General features: G+C 33.5%; 3 protein-coding genes across 3 annotated transcripts; 2 read left to right on the top strand and 1 right to left on the bottom strand.

The window, feature by feature from the left end:
- Window positions 1-1,317: 1,317 nt before the first annotated feature.
- Vha55 (V-type proton ATPase subunit Vha55) lies at window positions 1,318-9,397 on the top strand. Its single transcript, XM_085202582.1, has 11 exons — window positions 1,318-1,507; window positions 2,468-2,586; window positions 3,689-3,818; window positions 4,190-4,321; window positions 4,641-4,765; window positions 5,152-5,382; window positions 5,669-5,771; window positions 6,359-6,513; window positions 6,897-7,034; window positions 7,382-7,510; window positions 8,560-9,397. Exons 1-11 carry the CDS (start codon window positions 1,423-1,425, stop codon window positions 8,695-8,697), a joined length of 1,485 nt encoding a protein of 494 aa, XP_085058708.1. The 5' UTR covers window positions 1,318-1,422; the 3' UTR covers window positions 8,698-9,397.
- On the bottom strand, window positions 9,391-14,703 carry Pp2A-29B (Protein phosphatase PP2A regulatory subunit A). The gene is made up of 6 exons (XM_085202581.1): window positions 14,327-14,703; window positions 13,730-13,964; window positions 12,875-13,061; window positions 12,346-12,500; window positions 10,965-11,082; window positions 9,391-10,637 (listed from the first exon to the last, which is right to left on the bottom strand). The coding sequence occupies exons 1-6, from the start codon at window positions 14,550-14,552 to the stop codon at window positions 9,786-9,788; spliced, it is 1,773 nt and encodes a 590-aa protein (XP_085058707.1). The 5' UTR covers window positions 14,553-14,703; the 3' UTR covers window positions 9,391-9,785.
- A 223-nt stretch (window positions 14,704-14,926) lies between these two features.
- LOC146528239 (uncharacterized) lies at window positions 14,927-15,869 on the top strand. The gene is made up of 2 exons (XM_085203352.1): window positions 14,927-15,189; window positions 15,454-15,869. Exons 1-2 carry the CDS (start codon window positions 15,030-15,032, stop codon window positions 15,849-15,851), a joined length of 558 nt encoding a protein of 185 aa, XP_085059478.1. The 5' UTR covers window positions 14,927-15,029; the 3' UTR covers window positions 15,852-15,869.
- The last annotated feature ends 3,633 nt before the right edge of the window (window positions 15,870-19,502 follow it).

Here is a 19,502-nt window from a genome sequence, read left to right as displayed (position 1 = left end):
CCGAGAAGATTTAATGTATAATTGGACAATCCAGGAAGGATTGCCACCGTTTGTAGTTTTGTATTTTGGTATTTTCTTATATTATAAATATTTCATTATAAAGAAGAAGAATAAATAATAAAATAAATATTTATAAAAATGTATACAGCAGCAGTAATCAGTGAGTAAATGTGTTCTGTGTAGTAAATTAACAAACGTATTGCTAAACGTACTAAAGTACTGCTAACAAGATAATTTAAAAATATACTTCGCAGGCTAACGCACCGGTTATGAATATTGATAAAAATAATAAATAAAATAAATTAAATAATTTTCTTTGTGCTTTTATTTTTTATTATCTTAACACCGTTGATTTTTATTTTTAAGAAATCAATAAAATAATGTTTTAGAATAATAATTATCATAATTCAATTTAAGTAAATATTGTATTTTTTTTATCATTATATCAAAACATCACAATGACATAATTACTTTACATTTTTTAGACGGTAATTATTCCAAGAAAATTTATAATTTATATAAAATAACAATAATTAACTTAAAGTTCTTTTTAGCTTTACGCTATATCCCACATATAGCAAGGTAAGCACGTCTAGTGTTGACCTAGTGTTTACACTCTGTTCCCGAAATTCCGCCGAATTTTTGAGTTAAATATTTTGATTGGATATTAAAACAACTAAAATCACTGAACCCTTATCATGTCTAGTAGTCTAGTATTATAAAACTATTCAGTTTAGTTGGTTTGGTTAGTTGTTGTGCAAATGACATTTTTGATTTAAAAAATTCTATTTAATTAATCTGATATGATCCATTGTTACTGCATCTAAAGTTTCCTCCATCGCTTACGGTGTCATGTATGATGTGATACACAATATGCAACTTTTACTTATTTCCATTCGATCGTAAAATTGAAGGCAAAATTTATATTAGTACTGCTTAAATTTTGCTTGCTGTTCTGATGTAAACTAGTCTAAGTAAATTGATTGTTAAATCAAATTCATTTTAATATGAAATACTGGCCTTCTTGTTTATTTATTTCTTCTATTCACTTATTTTATTACAATACAATATAAAATAAAAAAAGTATTAAGTTTCAGTATTCTTTATTTAAAAGTTTTCTACTTTCTGTTTTCAGAAGATTTTGATAGAAATATTATGATGTTAAAATTGTAGATAGATAAATCCCAATTGTATTCTATTTTATTTTAACTGGGCAAAAATATTTCATCAAATACCCTTTATTTTATATATTTTTTAAAAAGGTAATAAATCATTTCAACACACTGGCAACTTTTATCTTGTGATAGGTCACGTGACAGCACGTGAAGTGGCATAGACAAAACGTCTATTCGTCAGTTTTCGGGCGAGGAGGCAGCGCAGTTTAGTGTTTTATTGAGCGGCCTGCCAAAAGAAAACTGAAACATGGCACGATCTCTATCCGCTACCGAGGCGAATAAAGAACATGCCCTGGTTGTATCCAGGGATTTCATCTCGCAACCCCGTCTTAGTAAGTAGAATATCAAATTTGTAATATAAGTACGTATAGAACATTTACTTGGCAAGACAGCGATGTCAAATTATCGATTTTGCCATCAGCCCGTTTTGATGTTTTGTTTTGTCTATATCTCTTTTTCGATTTAGATTTTTCGGTTCTAAATCTTTTTAAAGCCTTTTTAAGCACTTTTTTAACAAAAATATATATGGTTCCTCCCAAATTCACTTTTACCGATTGCGCCGTCTAATATCTCGTAATGACACAAATTCAATTTGTACCTTTTTTTATAATGGAATATTTGTAGATGTATCAGCTGATATGTTAATGATCAAGTCTTCTAACACTGGATTGGAATTTACTTCAATATTTTAATGGCCTTGATGATTTACTCTTTATAATTTACTTTACGTTTTACTAATAATTTTATATAACTATATAAATGAATTGTTTCCTAAATGGTTTATTTATGACTTGATAGAATTACCTCTTACATAAAGTATTTTTAATGAATATATGATTAGAATTTTATTTAGTAAGTCAAATTGTATCAAAAAGTCACACCCAATAAATTGCTACTTTTTCTTATTAGGATCACATGACTTCTCTTCTACATACATTTTGTAATGCAAACTTTCTGCTTTATAGCTGTTACAGTTTTGTACTGTTTATTTAAAATAAAATATTCTGTTACCACACATTTGTAGTATTTCATATTTATAATTAATCTGTATGTGTTTGTCACCCTGTCCATCTAAATTTGTTTCTATACTTAACTATAACACCTTGATGGTATTATAGATATATTATATATTAATTGGAAATATATTTGGTCCCAGTAGGCAGGCTATGCAGTCAAAGGGAATATTGTAAGAAATTGTACATAATACATTCACAGAAATTGTAAAATATTTAATATTTAAAATTAACATCTTTGTTATAACCAAAATAAAATGAGGATATTCTCTTAAACAGCTTACAAGACAGTATCCGGAGTAAATGGGCCGCTGGTAATCTTAGATGAGGTGAAGTTTCCCAAGTTCTCAGAGATTGTTCAGCTCAGACTTGCAGATGGCACCCTACGATCTGGTCAGGTTAGTTAAGCTGGTTTTTATATGAAAAATTTTCTGATTAATTAATTATTTATAGATTCTTTGAGACTAATCTATGATTTAATTCAAAAACAAATTAAAACTAGATAAAACTAAAAGAATAAATATGTCATATAATTTAAGAAAAGAAATATCTAAATATCTAATCTGTCAATGTTTGCATTCTTATTATTTAAAATGTCTAGCAAATGTTTTAGTTAAATAAAACCAATTATTCCTTGGTTTGTCTTTTAATATACCAAAATATACTAAATTATAGAATGAGATCATTGGTTTTCACAACTTTTACACATTTTGAATGAAACTCTTAAGCTGGATTAATTGCATTTTGGAAACATGTTGTGTGATCAACCTGCAACCAGTACTATAGTAAAGTATTCAATTCAAAACATTGAGCTTTTAAAAACATGGAAAACTGCATCTGGTTTAAGAGTTTCATTTAAATTAATATATTTTGTACAATATAGTATTAGTACTCCAATTTATTTCAACAGGCTTATTGTAAGCAGGCAATAAAATCTAGCAATTTAATTCTTTTTAGATTTTTATGGATAAGTATCTTCAACTATTTCAATATAAATCTTTGTACCTCAAATCAAATCTGATAAAATGTTTCTTTTTCTTATCTAGCCTGTCAAAATTGATATTGATGTAAATAATTTTTTATATAATAAATATATATTTTTATATTAAAAAACTATAAGTTAAAATTTTTAACAAATGCATGTTTTGTACGAATGGATACATTTGTTTTTATATTTTACATTTATTTTTTATTGTTTATTTCTGATTGTATAGAAATTTTAAATAAAAAATTATGCAAGGTACAGTCAAGAAGGCTTAAGCTGAGCTTTAAATCAATTAAACACAATATTTTTCTAGTTAATAGAAAAAAATAAAACAAAATGTATTCTTTTACATTGGACATTGCATCTTTATATTCATCCTCTTTTGATGTGTAGTTTGTGTTAATAATGAATCTTACTGTAATATCATCAAGAACAGCACAAACAAAATTCAAGAAAGGTTATATTTAAATTTTTTAACACAAATATAAAAATAAAATAAGGCTTTATCTATGTAGGTACTGGAAGTCAGCGGTACAAAAGCCGTTGTCCAGGTGTTCGAAGGTACATCAGGTATTGACGCCAAAAACACTCTTTGTGAGTTTACCGGCGACATCTTGAGAACTCCAGTGTCTGAAGACATGTTGGGTAAGATTATATATAAATATATATATTTTAATCTTTCTTTATTTGTTTGTATATTGGTCAGAATATTTCATTGGAATTGAATGTTTTATTGGACAGCTAAAACGCTTAGCTTAGCTGTATCCAAATTTTAGATATCTATTGCTGGAATCCAAGTATGCACTTTATCTTACATTAATAGCTAACTTATATAAAGTTAATTAAATGGACATGTTTTTATATAACTTAAATACAATTCAATTTGAACATTTAACAGCATAATCACAATTTAACAATCACTTATAAATTTTAACTTTTATACTTTATCTGAATATAATATCTTAATACTTTTAAAATATTATTTTTCATAATTATCTTTATTCTTTCCGAACTAGGTCGTGTATTCAATGGCTCCGGCAAGCCAATCGACAAAGGTCCACCAATCTTGGCTGAGGACTTCTTGGACATCCAGGGTCAGCCCATCAATCCGTGGTCCCGTATCTACCCAGAGGAGATGATTCAAACTGGTGCATATTTCTTTTTTTTTGAGCTTGGCTCTTTTAATATAGCAGAGTAATATGATAGGGAGAGAATTTGCAGTTGCTCTATTATTACAATATCATAAAATGTATTTTTTCTAAAAATGTCAAGTCATACGCAATCTTTTCATAGCAATGCCCTGTAATAGCTTCGATTTGAAATTGCGGAAAAGGCGGAATTTTCCGGTGTCAGTCTTTTAATACAAAAAAAAAATTCAATTTTTTTTGACTTATCTTGGCATTTGGTAGAAAGTATTTTTGATCGAAATTGAACATAGCTTTTATTAAAAAAACCTTATTTAATTAGGTATTTCCGCCATCGACGTGATGAACTCCATTGCCCGTGGTCAGAAGATCCCCATCTTCTCAGCCGCCGGTCTGCCCCACAATGAAATTGCGGCCCAAATCTGTAGACAAGCTGGTCTTGTTAAGGTATAATAAAGGAATTACATACATGTAACATATATATTTCTTTAGCTTCATGCTGTATTCAATATATAGCAGGTTTAGAGGACACCTAGTAGACATCGCTTGTTGAGTGATGGAACTCAAAACCTCGCTTAGCCTTAATGACAGGCAATGGTAATATTAAATTAATTTGTTTCTATTAGCTAGAATTGAACCCACAGTTCTTATGTTTACAGTCACACGTTTGTGCTACTGCGCCACAACAGCTTCAATAATCAATATAACTTTTATTTAAAAATAATAATACTTTCAATTATGGCAAATAATATCGAAATGAATATGATTACGCAAATCAATTTTGAATATTAAAAACTAAAATATACTATAATTTAACCCCATTTATTACCCAGGTCCCAGGCAAATCAGTATTGGATGATCATGAGGACAATTTCGCCATCGTATTCGCAGCTATGGGTGTCAACATGGAGACGGCCAGATTCTTCAAACAGGACTTCGAGGAGAACGGCTCTATGGAGAATGTGTGCCTGTTCTTGAACTTGGCCAACGACCCCACCATTGAGAGGATTATTACACCACGTCTTGCTCTTACTGCGGCTGAGTTCTTGGCTTACCAGTGTGAGGTAAGTTAAAAGGTTTTGATCAGTTTTTATTGCTGGGTAGACAGCATGACCTAGCTAGTGATACAACGAAATGAAAATAAGAAATATTTCCTTCCCCCGGGTGGAAAACGAATCCACAACCGTTGCGCTTATAGTCGCACGTTTGAGCCTCTGCGCCACGACAGCTTAGCATCTTGCTTCTTTTAAAATCTTATGTCAACTGATATTCTTTACATTTTATTTTTATCATACGAGACAATTCACTTTTTAACTATAAATCATTAAACAATAACATTTCTTTCTATAGAAACACGTGTTGGTCATCTTAACCGACATGTCCTCATACGCCGAGGCGTTGCGTGAGGTATCCGCTGCCCGCGAGGAGGTGCCCGGACGACGTGGTTTCCCAGGTATACTAATATATTTTTTACTTTCACGCTGTATCCCGCATATAGCAGAGTAGGCAAAGGTGACACTGTTAAACACTGTTCACTACTTATCGTCCATTTTTGTAAACGGTGGTGGAACTTAACACTGATCTTCATCTTGTTACCAGACAGAAATAAAAATAATATTTCCCTGACTGGGAATAGAACCCCATAACCGTTGCGTTTAGAAGTAAGATGCTGCGACGTTGCGCTATGATAACAACTCAAGAAATATTTCTATTACTTTATATTCGCACATTACACTGGGGATACAGAGAGAACCTAGTATTAAGACACTTACCCAGTTTCCGCCGAATTGAAAAGCCCGCGGGTTGAGTGGCGGAATTCACTCAGAACATGTTGCGCTTATTACCAGAGCGAGGAAATGAAAATATTTATATGTAAATATATCATAATAGTAAATAAGGCACAATGCCATTATGTTATTAGATCATTAGTAGTTTATTTCGTTATTTTTCGTGTTCAGTTCGGTTTTTAATGCTGTCATTGTATTTTAAACGTTTTTTCTTACAAAAGCACAAAATAAAAAATATTTTAATTCCAAACAGGTTACATGTACACGGATTTGGCCACCATCTACGAGCGTGCCGGGCGTGTCGAGGGCCGTAACGGCTCGATCACCCAGATCCCCATCTTGACTATGCCCAACGATGACATCACCCATCCCATTCCCGATTTGACTGGTTATATTACTGAGGGACAGGTGAGGAAATGGGGTTTTGTTTTAATTTATTTCTTAGTTTTATACTAATGTATGTAAAAGTATAGCTGTATAAGCGGAGAGAAAGTTGTTGATAAAAATTAAATTAATAATGGGAATCAACAACTGTCGCGTTACAGTCAGAGGCGTCTGTCGCTGCGTCACGACCTCTTCGGCCGATATAATTGAATTAATTCTATAAACTATAAGCATACTGTAAATTTGAAAAAAATATTTGGTGCAGAATATATTATATCAAATAAAGTGACAAATTTAAAGTCTTAAACAGACTTAATTTTCCGAGTTTACCTGTTTAGGTTTAATTTAAATTAAAGATCTTAAAATTTCAAACTTAAAATTTATTATAATATTTTTATTATTACCAGATCTACGTAGACCGTCAGCTCCACAACAGACAGATCTACCCTCCAGTCAACGTGCTGCCGTCTCTCTCCCGTTTGATGAAGTCCGCCATCGGTGAGGGCATGACTCGTAAAGATCACTCTGATGTGTCCAATCAGTTGGTTAGTATATATTATAGTGTTTCTCTTAAATACTAAATCACTTAAGCCGTTTCCGAGATTAGCGTGCACAATATGTAAAACATAAATTTTTCAAACATAAAATGAAAAATTAAAATATAAATAAGAGAAAAAATCTAAAAAAGTTAAAATTTATAGGTTCATTCCACAAAATGAGTGCATATGCTTGCGAACTTATGTTGGTACATAAGTTAGGCATAAAATAATTGGTTCCAATTGGTACGGGACCTTCAGTGGATAAGTCCGTCTCACACTTGACTAGTTTTTTTTAGTTTATAATCTTTAGACGTTATCTTTATATTTAATATATTGTATTTCTTATTAAACAGTACGCCTGCTACGCCATCGGTAAGGACGTGCAAGCCATGAAGGCTGTAGTGGGTGAGGAGGCGCTCACGCCTGACGATCTCCTGTACTTGGAGTTCCTTACGAAGTTTGAGAAGAACTTTATTACCCAGGTGAGTCTTAAACAAACAATAAATTTGCCTAAATAGGCGTAAATAATATTTTTTATAGAAGGTCACTTTTAACATATTTTTATGAAAAAATAGCACACGTTTATATGTTACATCAAACTTTAAACAAATCTGTCAGATCTGACAAACAAATCTGTGTAGATCTATATCTAAGCATTGATGTATAGCTTTAAACAGTACCATGTTAATACAAAACCGTTCTGTTAATCTGCCATTTTAAATGTAGCTATATAATATAATAAGCTATATAATATAATATTCGAAATTTTTATTCTTTGAAAGTATCCTATCCTATCCTATATCTTATAAAACAAAGTCGCTTTTCGTGTCTGTCTGGGCTTTCTAACTCTTCTTCTAAACTACCCAACGGATTTTAATGCGGTTTTCACCATTAGGTCGAGTATTTCTCAGGGAAGGTTTATATATAGTTTATTATTTGTACATTCTTATGTAAATTAACATAAATACGATAAATGTGTATAAAGTCCTACCCGTTGAGACACTTTCGCGCATGCGCTGCTGCTGTCGTTCGGAGCTACTACGGAGATGGCCGAGAGAATGCCTCAATTCTGCGCCCGGCAAAGTAAATTTAGAAGTGATTGCACGTACTTTGGAGTTGTCTAATAATTATAATGTTTTTCTACGCGACATAGTTGGTTACATCTTTCGTTTAAGTATTTTTGGGTAAGAGAATAGTAGGTAGTCTGTTGTTTATAATTTCTTTCGTTTAAGTTTTCTGTTGTTTGTGTTATTTATTTGTGTTTATTTTAAAACAATTGGAAAATCCTTATTGGAACTACGAAAATGCGGGTTGCATTAGGGTTTAATTAATTTTCACATTATCTTAAATGCTTTGCAAACATACATTATGTGAATAATTTAGTAGTTAAAGCGGGCGAAGCCGCGAGGGGGTCGCTAGTTTCTAATAATTAGAGGCTCTCATAATGCGTAATTTAAATGTTGAAGTATTTTGATATTTTATAAAACCTTCCTCACACAAGAATATCTATTAACAAAATAATTTGTTACAGAGCAACTACGAGAACCGTACAGTGTTCGAGTCCCTCGACATCGGCTGGCAACTGCTCCGTATCTTCCCCAAGGAGATGCTCAAACGTATCCCCGCGTCCATCCTGGCCGAGTTCTACCCGCGCGACTCCCGCCATTAAATCAGATACGACCGGCATTGCTGATTATTTTATTATTTATTTTATATTTGCTATTTAAAACATGCTGTGTAAGAGATTTGTTATTTAAAACACTGTATAAAGAGATGTGTTGGAGCACCATGTATTCTAATGGCTCTGTAGAAGTTGCCGTAATAATAATTTATTTGTTTTGTATGGCAACACTACTTACTTTCTGTTTGTTAATTCTATACAACGATTTTAATGTTTTCTTTTGAATAGTCAGAATGTCGGGCCGATACTTGTAAGATATTATAACTGTTTACTAGTAAGTTGTTAATAGATTAATGTGTATTACAAATCAAGTTACAAAATTTAATAATCGTGTTGCTTATAAAAACAAAAGATTTAATGATAAATAAAAATAATAGCCATATTTTAAAGAAATGTTGCCAGTGTATATATTTTCCTCGATAGTAGTTTCTGGAATTGGAATAAAAATAAAATTTGGTGCTTTATTTTTTTGTTTACTGTGCACAAATTGTTGAATGTGTAATTTAATTAAAAGGCGTCCATGTGTGATAATTAATATTCATTTTTATTTATATGTATGTAAATAGCAATAATAAATAGCCCCGTAACTATTGTGTTACATTCCATGTCTACTTTCACGTAAATTCTATATTCATGAAGTGAAAATTAGGACATTGTTGTTTTATGGAAATAAAAAGTATAGACGTTTCATGGGTTTTTTTATTTTTACGTACGTACATAACTGATTACATATATTTTTTTTAAAGAATTTGTTTTTTATCCATTAAAATTAAGCCCAGTAGTGATTTATAGTTTAATGTGTAAATTTAGACACGTTAATTTGAAAACCTACACAAAATTTAAATCAATTGTGCTAAAGTTTACTACTAAATAGAAAAAAGAATGTGATAGAAATGAAACAAAAATGGCTTTTACGTCTGTCGTCTATATTAATATTAGATTTGTTTATAATTGTTATAAAGTGCAAGATAAATGCCGCTCAGTGTTCTATTTTACTGCACTGGAATGAAAACGGTAATAAAAAGGGCTTTTACAGAATAAATACAAACTAGAAAGATTTACAGACTAACAAAATATTAACCAGCGATACCAGCAATGGCTTCAGACGCGAAGTATTTAACATCAACATCCTCATCTACATTTAATTTCTCCAAAACAGGCTTAACTTGTGGCTGAATGACTGCCGGATCGAGGAAAGGCGCCATTTTCTGTAACGTTTTGGCAACATTGAATCTGACGTTGGCAACATTGTCGTCGGCCATAGACAATACTGTTGGTAGTAGTACTCTAGTTGTAATATCTTTACCGCATACTTCAGATAAAACGTTAATACAGAATAAATATGTCATTCTGTGTAAATAGTTCTGTTCTCGGGACATGGCCAGCACTTTCGGTATGACAAAGCTCTCAGCCCACGCAGCGCCATATTGTTCAACTAATTTCTTCAAGTTTAGAGTGGCAGCTTCACGTATAGCGAAGACATGATCAAAAAGCCAATGCATACAAAGTCCTGTGAGCTTGTCATCGAAGAACTCCTGGCCGAGTTGTCCGGCTAACAGTGGCATGTGTTCAATTATGGCTAATCTGACCCTCCACTTTGTGTCTTCCGCTAGTTCCATTATAGCAGGCAAAAGAGATTGTACAAGTTGCTGTATTCCAATTACTTCGTTCACACACTCCAAGTTCGATATTATATTAAGTCTGACTTCAGGGCATTCATCTTTAAGTTGTGTTAGGAACAATGGTAGTAAGTGTTCTATAGTATTCTGTCTTCCTACAATGGGGCTTAATCCCATGATGACGGAAGCTAAGGCAGATTTCACATGTTGGTTTGGATCACAAACCAAATCCTTGATTTGGGGGAGGATCATCGTCATGATGATGTGTTCTTGGTGTGCCTGGTCCAGGTTCATGCAGAAGTCCTTCACCTTGGGAGGAAATGATACCATTATTGTTTTTTATAACTATTCCCAAAATTAAATACATTTTTAATATAAACTGAAAAAAAGTTCTCACTGTGATATGATATTAGTTGGGTCATGTTTAATTGAATATACCGACTGTTAAGTTAATTATTCCATGATTCCTATGATTGATATGACATACGAAAATTTGATAAGCAACAGCTCTAAAATAAAATGGAAAGTAAGGAATGGTAATAGTGTCTTAAGACAAGCATTAGAGTAAGCCCTATGCATACCTTTGCTATATTGGAGTGTTAAGCTGCAAAAATAATGAAAATCATAAATATATACCTTCCCAGCAGCTGCAGCTCGCACTTCAGCCTCTGTATCCTTAAGCAGAGCTTGGAAGATCTGAGCTAGATCTGAACGAGCCAGTTCAGGGCCAACTGCCTGCTGCAGTTCTACAAATCTGATGAGAGAAATTAAATTTTAAACTTATAAAAGTATATTAAATTTTAATTGTAAATAAATTATTTAAACTTTGATAGGCAAAGTTTAAGTGTTTTATTGGTATTCAATAGGCGTTTGGCTTTCCCTACCCTAGCATACAGAACCTAGTTTTAAAAAACTTCTTTTTCTGCTCTCTGGCCTAAATCGAGAAATTCATCACCACACTTTGTCTACCAGAGTGGGAAAATTAAAACATCATACAGTATCATTATGGTAAGGTTTTAGTTAAATATATATTGTCATATATTGTGAAGTAAGACCATAGTTAGGCCCAGGCTATGTGTAAAAGTCTGGATGGGAAACTATAAATTAACGCCCAATGTTAATAATCAATCCTAATTCAAATTCAAAATATTCTTTATTCAAATAAACTTTATAAGCACTTTTGAATCGTCGAATGTACATGTCAACAAAAAGCTACCACTGGTTCGGAAGGCAGTTCTGCTGAGAAGAGCCGGCAAGAAACTCAACAGTTGCTCTTTTTAAAGTCAATGGTATATTTTACTATTACATTAGCTGGCAGCTGTCCTGCCTGACATTCAATAGACATTAATTCCATACATGCTTATCCTCTAAATATTCTTGAACAGTGTAATAAGCTTTACTTGTTAGAATTTTTTTTACAGATATTTTAAATTTTGGAAGTGGCAAATTAAGAATACACTGCGGAATTTTATTATATACACGTATACTCAGACCCATAAAGGATTTATTAACTTTTTGGAGGCGAAAACTTGGTGTAACAAGCTTATCTTTATTTCTCGTTTCTATCGTATGACTGTCGCTATTTTTTCTATGACAATGTATATTTTGTCGGACAAAGAGAATATTATAGTATAGAAATTTTAAATAATAATCCATAAATTGCAACCATAGATTGAAATAGACAGAGATGGAGGACGGCATGCAGGTTAGTGATTGGATAGACATGTCAAACAATACAAGATTGACATTAACTGGAGAAGTAAATATGGCTCATCTGAAAGTATGGAGCATAGAAAACTGAAATTTGATATAAGGAATGCCATAGAATCACTAAGAAAAAATTCTTTGAAATTGTTCATAGTACAAACTATGACAAAAATAAAAATTTAAATTACAATGGCAATCTCTAAAAAGTGTATGAAACAAATTTAAATTCCTTAAGGAACATTACAGACCATTAAGGAGGATTACTAAAATCCTTACAATGAGAACCTGAGTAAAATATTATAATACTAACTTATCGGCCACCATATATCTGACCCTCCATGAGCTGTCCCCAGCTCGGGCCCCCACTGTGGGCATCACCAGCTGTTCCATATCCTCTGGTGGTAGGAGAGCTGCAACGGCAGCGCTCGCTTCAGCTGCTAGAAGACGCACTGAATCTTGTTCATCCTGGAAAATAGGTTTTTTAAGAAAACTACTATTATAGACAAAAACAAATATCACTTTAGGTCTATTGTTAATTTTTTTTTTCTTTACACTGTGTACTGCACGAACTGGGTAGGTGGAAGGCTAAATATTAAGGTCATTGGCATATCTAGAGAGATTCTGGGGGTCTGGTCTTTACCTTTGAACAGATTTGACAGTGTGTGTATAATTTCTGGGATGGTAATGGATCACCCGGCCTTCCCTCTTTCAACCATCTTTAAGATTCTATTCTAAACTTTCCGCCGGATTTTCAGAAACATTGCATATAAAATTCGTATATCAAGAAATTGCATTAAAACATAAATTAAAAAAAAATACCCTGAGTCAACAAAACGAACCTGAGCCAACAAAACGAACATAGGTATAAGATCACTCTTCACATATTCAACTTCAACTACTCTTGCGAATTCACCCAACTTGTATGCGGCAGCTCGACGAACCATCGGCGTGTCGTCTTGACAGAGAGTGCGGAAATGGCCGCGGAGTTCCGCTTTCACTGGTGCTGAGACACGGGGGTAACAGACACTGTAAACGTGAAAATGAGTGGTAAATGAGTATCACGCATGTAGCATCATACAGTAAGGTTGACAAGTTGTGACCATCCCGCAGTTAAGTTTTCTGAACTTTTGCGCATTGTTCATTTGGGAGGAAAAAACTCTAAATTAGAAAAATTCAAAATTCCAACCTTGCATCGAATTCGTCGACCATTGCTTTATAAATCTATTGTTGAAGGACCTTCCCTATAGTGTGCACACTACCCAATTTTAGAGATGTTGAGAGCAGATAAACTCAATGCCACAAATTGTCTTGTTATTAGAGTGAGGAATATCAATATTATTCCTTCTCCTGAGTGGGATTCAAACTGACAACTATTGTGTGTACTGTGAGACACTGTGCTGCTTGCTACAACAGCCATATTATGTAACTAGCAAAATATCCTTGGATGGTTTAAGAAGATGCAATTGATAGTATACTTTTCAGAGTTGTTGAATTTTTTTCAATTGCTATGTATACAGCACATAGCAGGGTAGACAGAGAGAACACAAGAAGCTAATGTTAAGACACTCTATTCCCCACTTTCCATCCAATTTTAGAGGTATTGTGCATTGACACAAATGTTCTTCCACTACTCCATAATGGCCTTGAAATAGAAGTTTAAGAAGCATATAAGCTAATTAGTAAAAAATAAATACCTGAACAATCCACATGCTGATGCTCTTGAAGTAAACCAATCTCCTCCTGCCAAACGCTGGACAAGTGGCACAAAGTGCTGTTCCAAGGCTTGCGGTGAATGATGAGCTGCAACGGCTCTCAATGAAGCTACTGCTTTATCCCTTACTACAGTTTCTTCTACAGTGGCAAGAGATTCTAGTGGTGGAAGTAAACAGTGGGCAAATTCACCTCCTCCAACCAGGTTTATGAAGTTTCCTGTAAATATTATATTGATTAAGAAATAATATTATAATTTTATTCTAATGATGTATAGTTTAGTACAAATTCTTTTCAATAATTTATAAATGCAATAATAAGGGTTTGGAAGTACATTATGTTTTTTATTAGCAATACTAAAAGTATAAAAATATTTTCATAGGTCAAAATAATTGCTAAAGTGAATTCATTACTGTCCAGAATTCATAAAACTACTGTCGAGATATTTAACATATTTTTGGAATTGATTATTTACTAGAGAGACTTTTTTTTATTAATTAACATACATATTGCACAATCAGATAGGAAATATTTAAGACTTTAATAACATTTCACAACTATAGAGGCATAGTTATACTTACCAAGTTGTTCAGCGAGGGCCAGTAGTACTTCATCCTCATCATATATCGTTTCTGTTAAGAACGGAATCAGTTCAGATCTTGTCCTTTCCACGCCCAAAGCGAGTGCAATAGTCGACAGCTTTTTGATTGAGTTCAATCTTAGTTGTACATCTTCATTTTTCAATTCATCAATCAGTACCGCAATGGGATAAAGTGAGTCATCCGTCCCTGAATCGCTGGCTGCCATTCTAACTGTTAATCACTGCGTTCAATAATTTCACCAAATAATCACGTTTTGCAAATCCGACCACAATTTAGTACGTTAATTTTTGTAAAATTTTACGCATTTAGCAGCAAAATGGAAGCCTCTTGGTTTGGATTGGTGTTGTCTATGCGGAGTTTAGTGTGGCCAGCTCTTGATGTTTTCTTAGTCTATGGTTTATTTTTGAAATAGCAGTATTTATTAAGGCTAATAATAAATTGTTAGTTATAACAATATTGATAAATAATAGAAAAATAGGTATCAGTATAATGGTATAATTTGCACAAGTTTCAAATACTCATAATTTTATATAAATAAGAAATCATTGCAAAACTTTTTGCACAACAGGAAGCTTATTACAATTTATTATCTTTTAACCTTGTCAAAGTGTAATTTTCTATCTTTTATATTATTTTCTTTACATTTTGATTAATATATGCATTTATAATTTTTTTGAATATAATGGGCGAAGAGGACGATATAAATGCCTCGATAGCCCACATTGTATTATGTTGCGTCGCCGGACAAGGACTAACCCGGTCACATGTAAAAAGCTACTCACATCCAGGCATGCATGCTAATTATTTTATTCATGGCCTTGTAGGATTTTTGCACTATCAAAGTAAGATTTATTAATAAATTCTTGAGTTTATTAGATATATTATTTTATATTTAAATTTTTAGAATACAATTAATTGTCTGATTTTAAAAGGCGCAGACCTTAGTTCCGAATTCAATATATTTACTATGATATTGGATATCGCTTGTAACGAATGATAGTGGAAAACGAAATGTCTTAATATTAAATTTCCTTTATGTAAGGATGCGTGAAAATAAAATAAAAAAAAACAAACATATTCATATACAGTTAGTTTTTCATTCTCAGGTGGAGCCTTCAACAAAGATTTTAAGTCCATATACAGCATCAGCTATCATGCCACTCGATATTTAGCTTTACCCTGTTTAAATGCAGATCTTTACCGCGGAGACCAGGGGCTGAGTGCCATCCATCTTATTTCTGGCCTTGTTCCTTTCGCAATGGCTTTGGGAGGAACTGATAATCAACATTTAGGAAATATAGTTATTGCTTGTAATATTGTTTCTTTATGTGTCTATTCTCACAATCATGATCGAGTCTGGGGATGGTATACCGCGGCGGCCGCTTTTGGCGCATATTTCTTTACAACTCAAATTAGCAAAAAAATTGCGTATCCACTATTCTTAGCGTTAACGGACTATTGTGCTTATAAAATTTCCCATGTAACTGTTGTTGTTACGCCATAAATTATAATAGTTTTTTAAATATTATGTATTTTATTTACCTTTAGTTGTTACCTTAATTTCCTTTAACAGTACATAGTCTAAGTTAATAATAAGAACTGAACGCATTAATTTAGTTTTCCATAACCTTGTTGGACGTACAAGATCTCAATATTCTAGTTTTTATTTAATGTACTCCTAATTTATTAAAGAATAAAGGTTTTACACGTGAGAGCATAAAAGTCTGAAATGACTTTCGTCAGGTGCATTTTATATTCAATTTTGGAACCAACATTCCTTGTATACAATGTTTTAAAATGGTAAAACTTAAATGGAGGATGAATTGATATTTATTTGCAAATGTGAACAATGTGAAAAGTCAATTTCCCGTCATCTGGTCAAATTATGTTCTAGTTTTTAAGCTGCCAATCGCAATGTCGCCATTTATCGACAAAGAAAGGAAAAAATAATAATTTAAGTTAATACATTTACACATAAAAATATGTAAATAGAGACGACACTACTAAGCATTATAGGGGTGCCCCGTACGGATTTCGAAACATCGCGTTGCATTTGCAGAGTAAGCACAGAGCATGGCAAGCTCTGTGCTTTTTAGTAGCTGTAATTAGGCTTCCAAAAGTTGCGCGTTGTTCGCTCGGCAATAAATAATCAAAAGTAAGAAAAATCTTAATATCAAATCTGCGCAGCTAACTTCACGATTCGTCGACGTCGAGTCCAGTGATGTACCGCCAACGTTGTATAAAATATGATAAAACTTGAACTATAAAACTATATTTTAATACCTTATATTCCGTTTGTATTTTGAGAAATCCTCACTTAAGTAATGCTCTCCAATACGCTTCACAGGACCTATATGCTATATTTCAGCGTTCTACGCCGCGTAGTTTTGGATGTGTGTGGACTGTCTGTCACTCAGTAACGAAACAGCTTTTTAAAAATAGATGTTCATTTCCTGCACTGAAAATTAGAAACTGAAATGATTTCTCACTAGTTTTTCTTTGCCTAAATTCGGCAGAAAGTAAGATAAATAAAATTGTATTTATAAAAGACGTGGGTAGTTTTACTCCAAATTACGAATGATGAAAGCACTTAGGTACTTTGTAACGTAATATCACCAACAAAAGCAGTTTACGTTTTTATTTAGAGTTCATAAACCTTTTTATAAATAATACGCTGGAATTCTTGCTTGTTTGTCATTTACGTTAAGGGAAGTGAATGAAGGGTTCCACTTAAATTTATAATATAAAATATTTTGTCTTATTTGGATATATTAACGGATACTGTTCCTATCCGTAGATATATCATATTATGAATAAGAATGATTTTTCTAAGAAGAGGTCCTAAGAGATTTGGAGATTTACTTTTCAAAAATATTTACTTAAAACATATAATATGCAATCAATGTTTTATATTAGAACTTTAACTGATACTTGGACATTTATTTTTAATAAACAGAGAGACTTAGTGTCGGGTCACTCCAGCCTATAACCTTTGCTAACAGTGTGCTCGATGAGTCAAGGATTTTCTTACTTATTTATTTTTTCCTCGAACTTTTCGTACTATATCCAAAAGTTCTGAAAGCTTAACTTCAGAACGACCACATCTCGTCGATCGCACTGTATGCTACAAATTATTGTACAGGGTGAGTCATATTGAACTTTCCGATTTCAATAAGGTGTGTATTAAAAACAAAGCGACATGCAGTAAAAATTATTTTATTGTTTGAAAGCACATAACATGCAGTTTTAATTTAGTTGGTTTTAAAAATGATATCCTGTAAATGTCTACCTCCATTGACCACACACTGCTGAAGCCTTTCCCGGAAGTTGTCCATTACTCGTCGAGTCATATTCAGCGGAATAGCATTGATTTCTTCCGTGATTGCAGCCTTCAGTTCATCGATGGTTCGGGGACGATGCGTGTACACCTTTTCCTTCAGGTAACCCCAGAGAAAGAAATCGCAGGGGGTTAAATCAGGTGATCTCGGCGGCCACCCAACGTCACCTCGCAAAGAAATGAGATGACCGGGAAACATTTGTCGCAGGATTTCCATTGAACGCCTGGATGTATGGGCTGTAGCACCATCTTGTTGGAACCAGATGTTATCGTTGTCATGATTCTGCGTTAATTCCTCCAATTTCGGTTTCAGAAAAGTTTCAAGCATGTCGCAATACCGAGCAGAGGTAACTGTGACGACTTGACCATCTTCTTCAAAAAAATAGGGACCCCACACACCAAACTCTGCAATAGCGCACCACACTGTCACTCGAGGGCTGTGAAGTGGTCGTTCGTGTAGGTTTCGTGGGTTATTCTCAGCCCAGTATCGAAAATTCTGTTTTGTTGACAGTTCCGGCGAGGTGAAAATGTGCCTCATCACTGAAGATCAAAACAGCAGTGCGGGGGATCTGCTGAATGTCGCGGCATAAATTTGTTCGTGTGTCTAAGTCTCTAACTGTTAATTCTTGCACTACCTGAATCTTGTATGGGTGAAATTTAAGGTCTCTATGCAGTATTCTGCGGACACTACTGAAAGATAATCCTAGTGAAGCGGCATGTTTCCGAACAGAACGCCGAGGGGATTGTTGAATTGAAGCCCGCACTCTATCCACGTTTTCCGCTGACGTTGACGTCCTAATTCGGCCTTGTGGTCTTGTTTTTAATGCTGATGATGTTGCTCTAAAATTTGATACCCAATTTCTGATTGTTGGTCCAGTGGGAATGGGATCACGTCGACCAATAGCAAAATGTAAACGGAACGCACGCTGTGTTGTGATCACGGAGCCGCCATTTTTAATAAACTCTTCAACTACGAACGCACGATGTTGTCCCGACCAAGCCATTGCTCACACTAAAACTGCATGTCATGGCGCGTCTAATGACACCATCCCCACCCTTCTACTCCTTCCCTTCTTCGTGCAACGTCCTTCCAAAACCGGAAAGTTCAATATGACTCACCCTGTATGTTGAATAGCGTAATTCAATGCCGCTCTTCATCTATATATCTAACAGAATATTAAGAAGATTAAGAGTATTATTTCAAGAGCCAAGAATATTATTTAAAACAAGTATTTACCTAAGACGGAATTGAATTCACAACCATCACGTTGACACTCAGACATATTTACCTCCGTACCATATATTAATAAAGAATATATAAATTCTAAAGTAATTGCCGTCCCGCAGCGCGGCCACGCTGTGTGCATTAGAGCTTCTTACCCCACGGTTGGTTAGACCCAACTCTGGTAAGAAGTGCTTTGTATTGAGATAATTCGTTGATGAATTTTCTTTTTGTTTATTAAATTAGAATGTGTATTTTATTTTAGATATAAATAAAAGTATACATTAAATCCTTAAGCCTTATACCTACGGTACGAAATTGGATTCATTGTATTTTACCTATCATAAAAAAAATCAAGTTAAGCCTCAAATCTAATTTATATTGTCGCCGCCGCTTGTCCATTACCAGAGAGACGAAATAAACGAATATATATCTTCCTCCCGAGTGGGAATCAAACCTACCACAATACGCAACGACGGCGTAACGTAATAAATACACAAAATACAATATCTAGAAAGCAGTAATTTACTGAACAAAAACCTAAAACAAGAGCACTGTAAAACAATAAGGCCATCGGAACCACCAGATGGCGTTGC

This window comes from Heliconius melpomene, chromosome 19 (assembly GCF_056956725.1).
Source record: "Heliconius melpomene rosina isolate 202511_hmr_F chromosome 19, ASM5695672v1, whole genome shotgun sequence".
NCBI classification, from domain to species: Eukaryota; Metazoa; Arthropoda; class Insecta; order Lepidoptera; family Nymphalidae; genus Heliconius; species Heliconius melpomene.
Note: the sequence above shows the minus strand (reverse complement) of the source record. Positions and strands in the feature narration are given on the sequence as shown.

Excerpts from the sequence above, each read along its gene's own strand:
- Pp2A-29B (XM_085202581.1), bottom strand. The coding sequence starts at position 14,552 with ATGGCAGCCAGCGATTCAGGGACGGATGACTCACTTTATCCCATTGCG. Across the intron at positions 13,965-14,326 it reads GGCCCTCGCTGAACAACTTG|GAAACTTCATAAACCTGGTT; the intron begins GTAAGTATAACT and ends TAATATTTACAG. Across the intron at positions 13,062-13,729 it reads TCAGCATGTGGATTGTTCAG|TGTCTGTTACCCCCGTGTCT; the intron begins GTATTTATTTTT and ends TCACGTTTACAG.
- Vha55 (XM_085202582.1), top strand. The coding sequence starts at position 1,423 with ATGGCACGATCTCTATCCGCTACCGAGGCGAATAAAGAACATGCCCTG. Across the intron at positions 1,508-2,467 it reads CATCTCGCAACCCCGTCTTA|CTTACAAGACAGTATCCGGA; the intron begins GTAAGTAGAATA and ends TCTCTTAAACAG. Across the intron at positions 7,035-7,381 it reads CTGATGTGTCCAATCAGTTG|TACGCCTGCTACGCCATCGG; the intron begins GTTAGTATATAT and ends CTTATTAAACAG.
- LOC146528239 (XM_085203352.1), top strand. The coding sequence starts at position 15,030 with ATGGGCGAAGAGGACGATATAAATGCCTCGATAGCCCACATTGTATTA. Across the intron at positions 15,190-15,453 it reads AGGATTTTTGCACTATCAAA|GTGGAGCCTTCAACAAAGAT; the intron begins GTAAGATTTATT and ends TTTCATTCTCAG.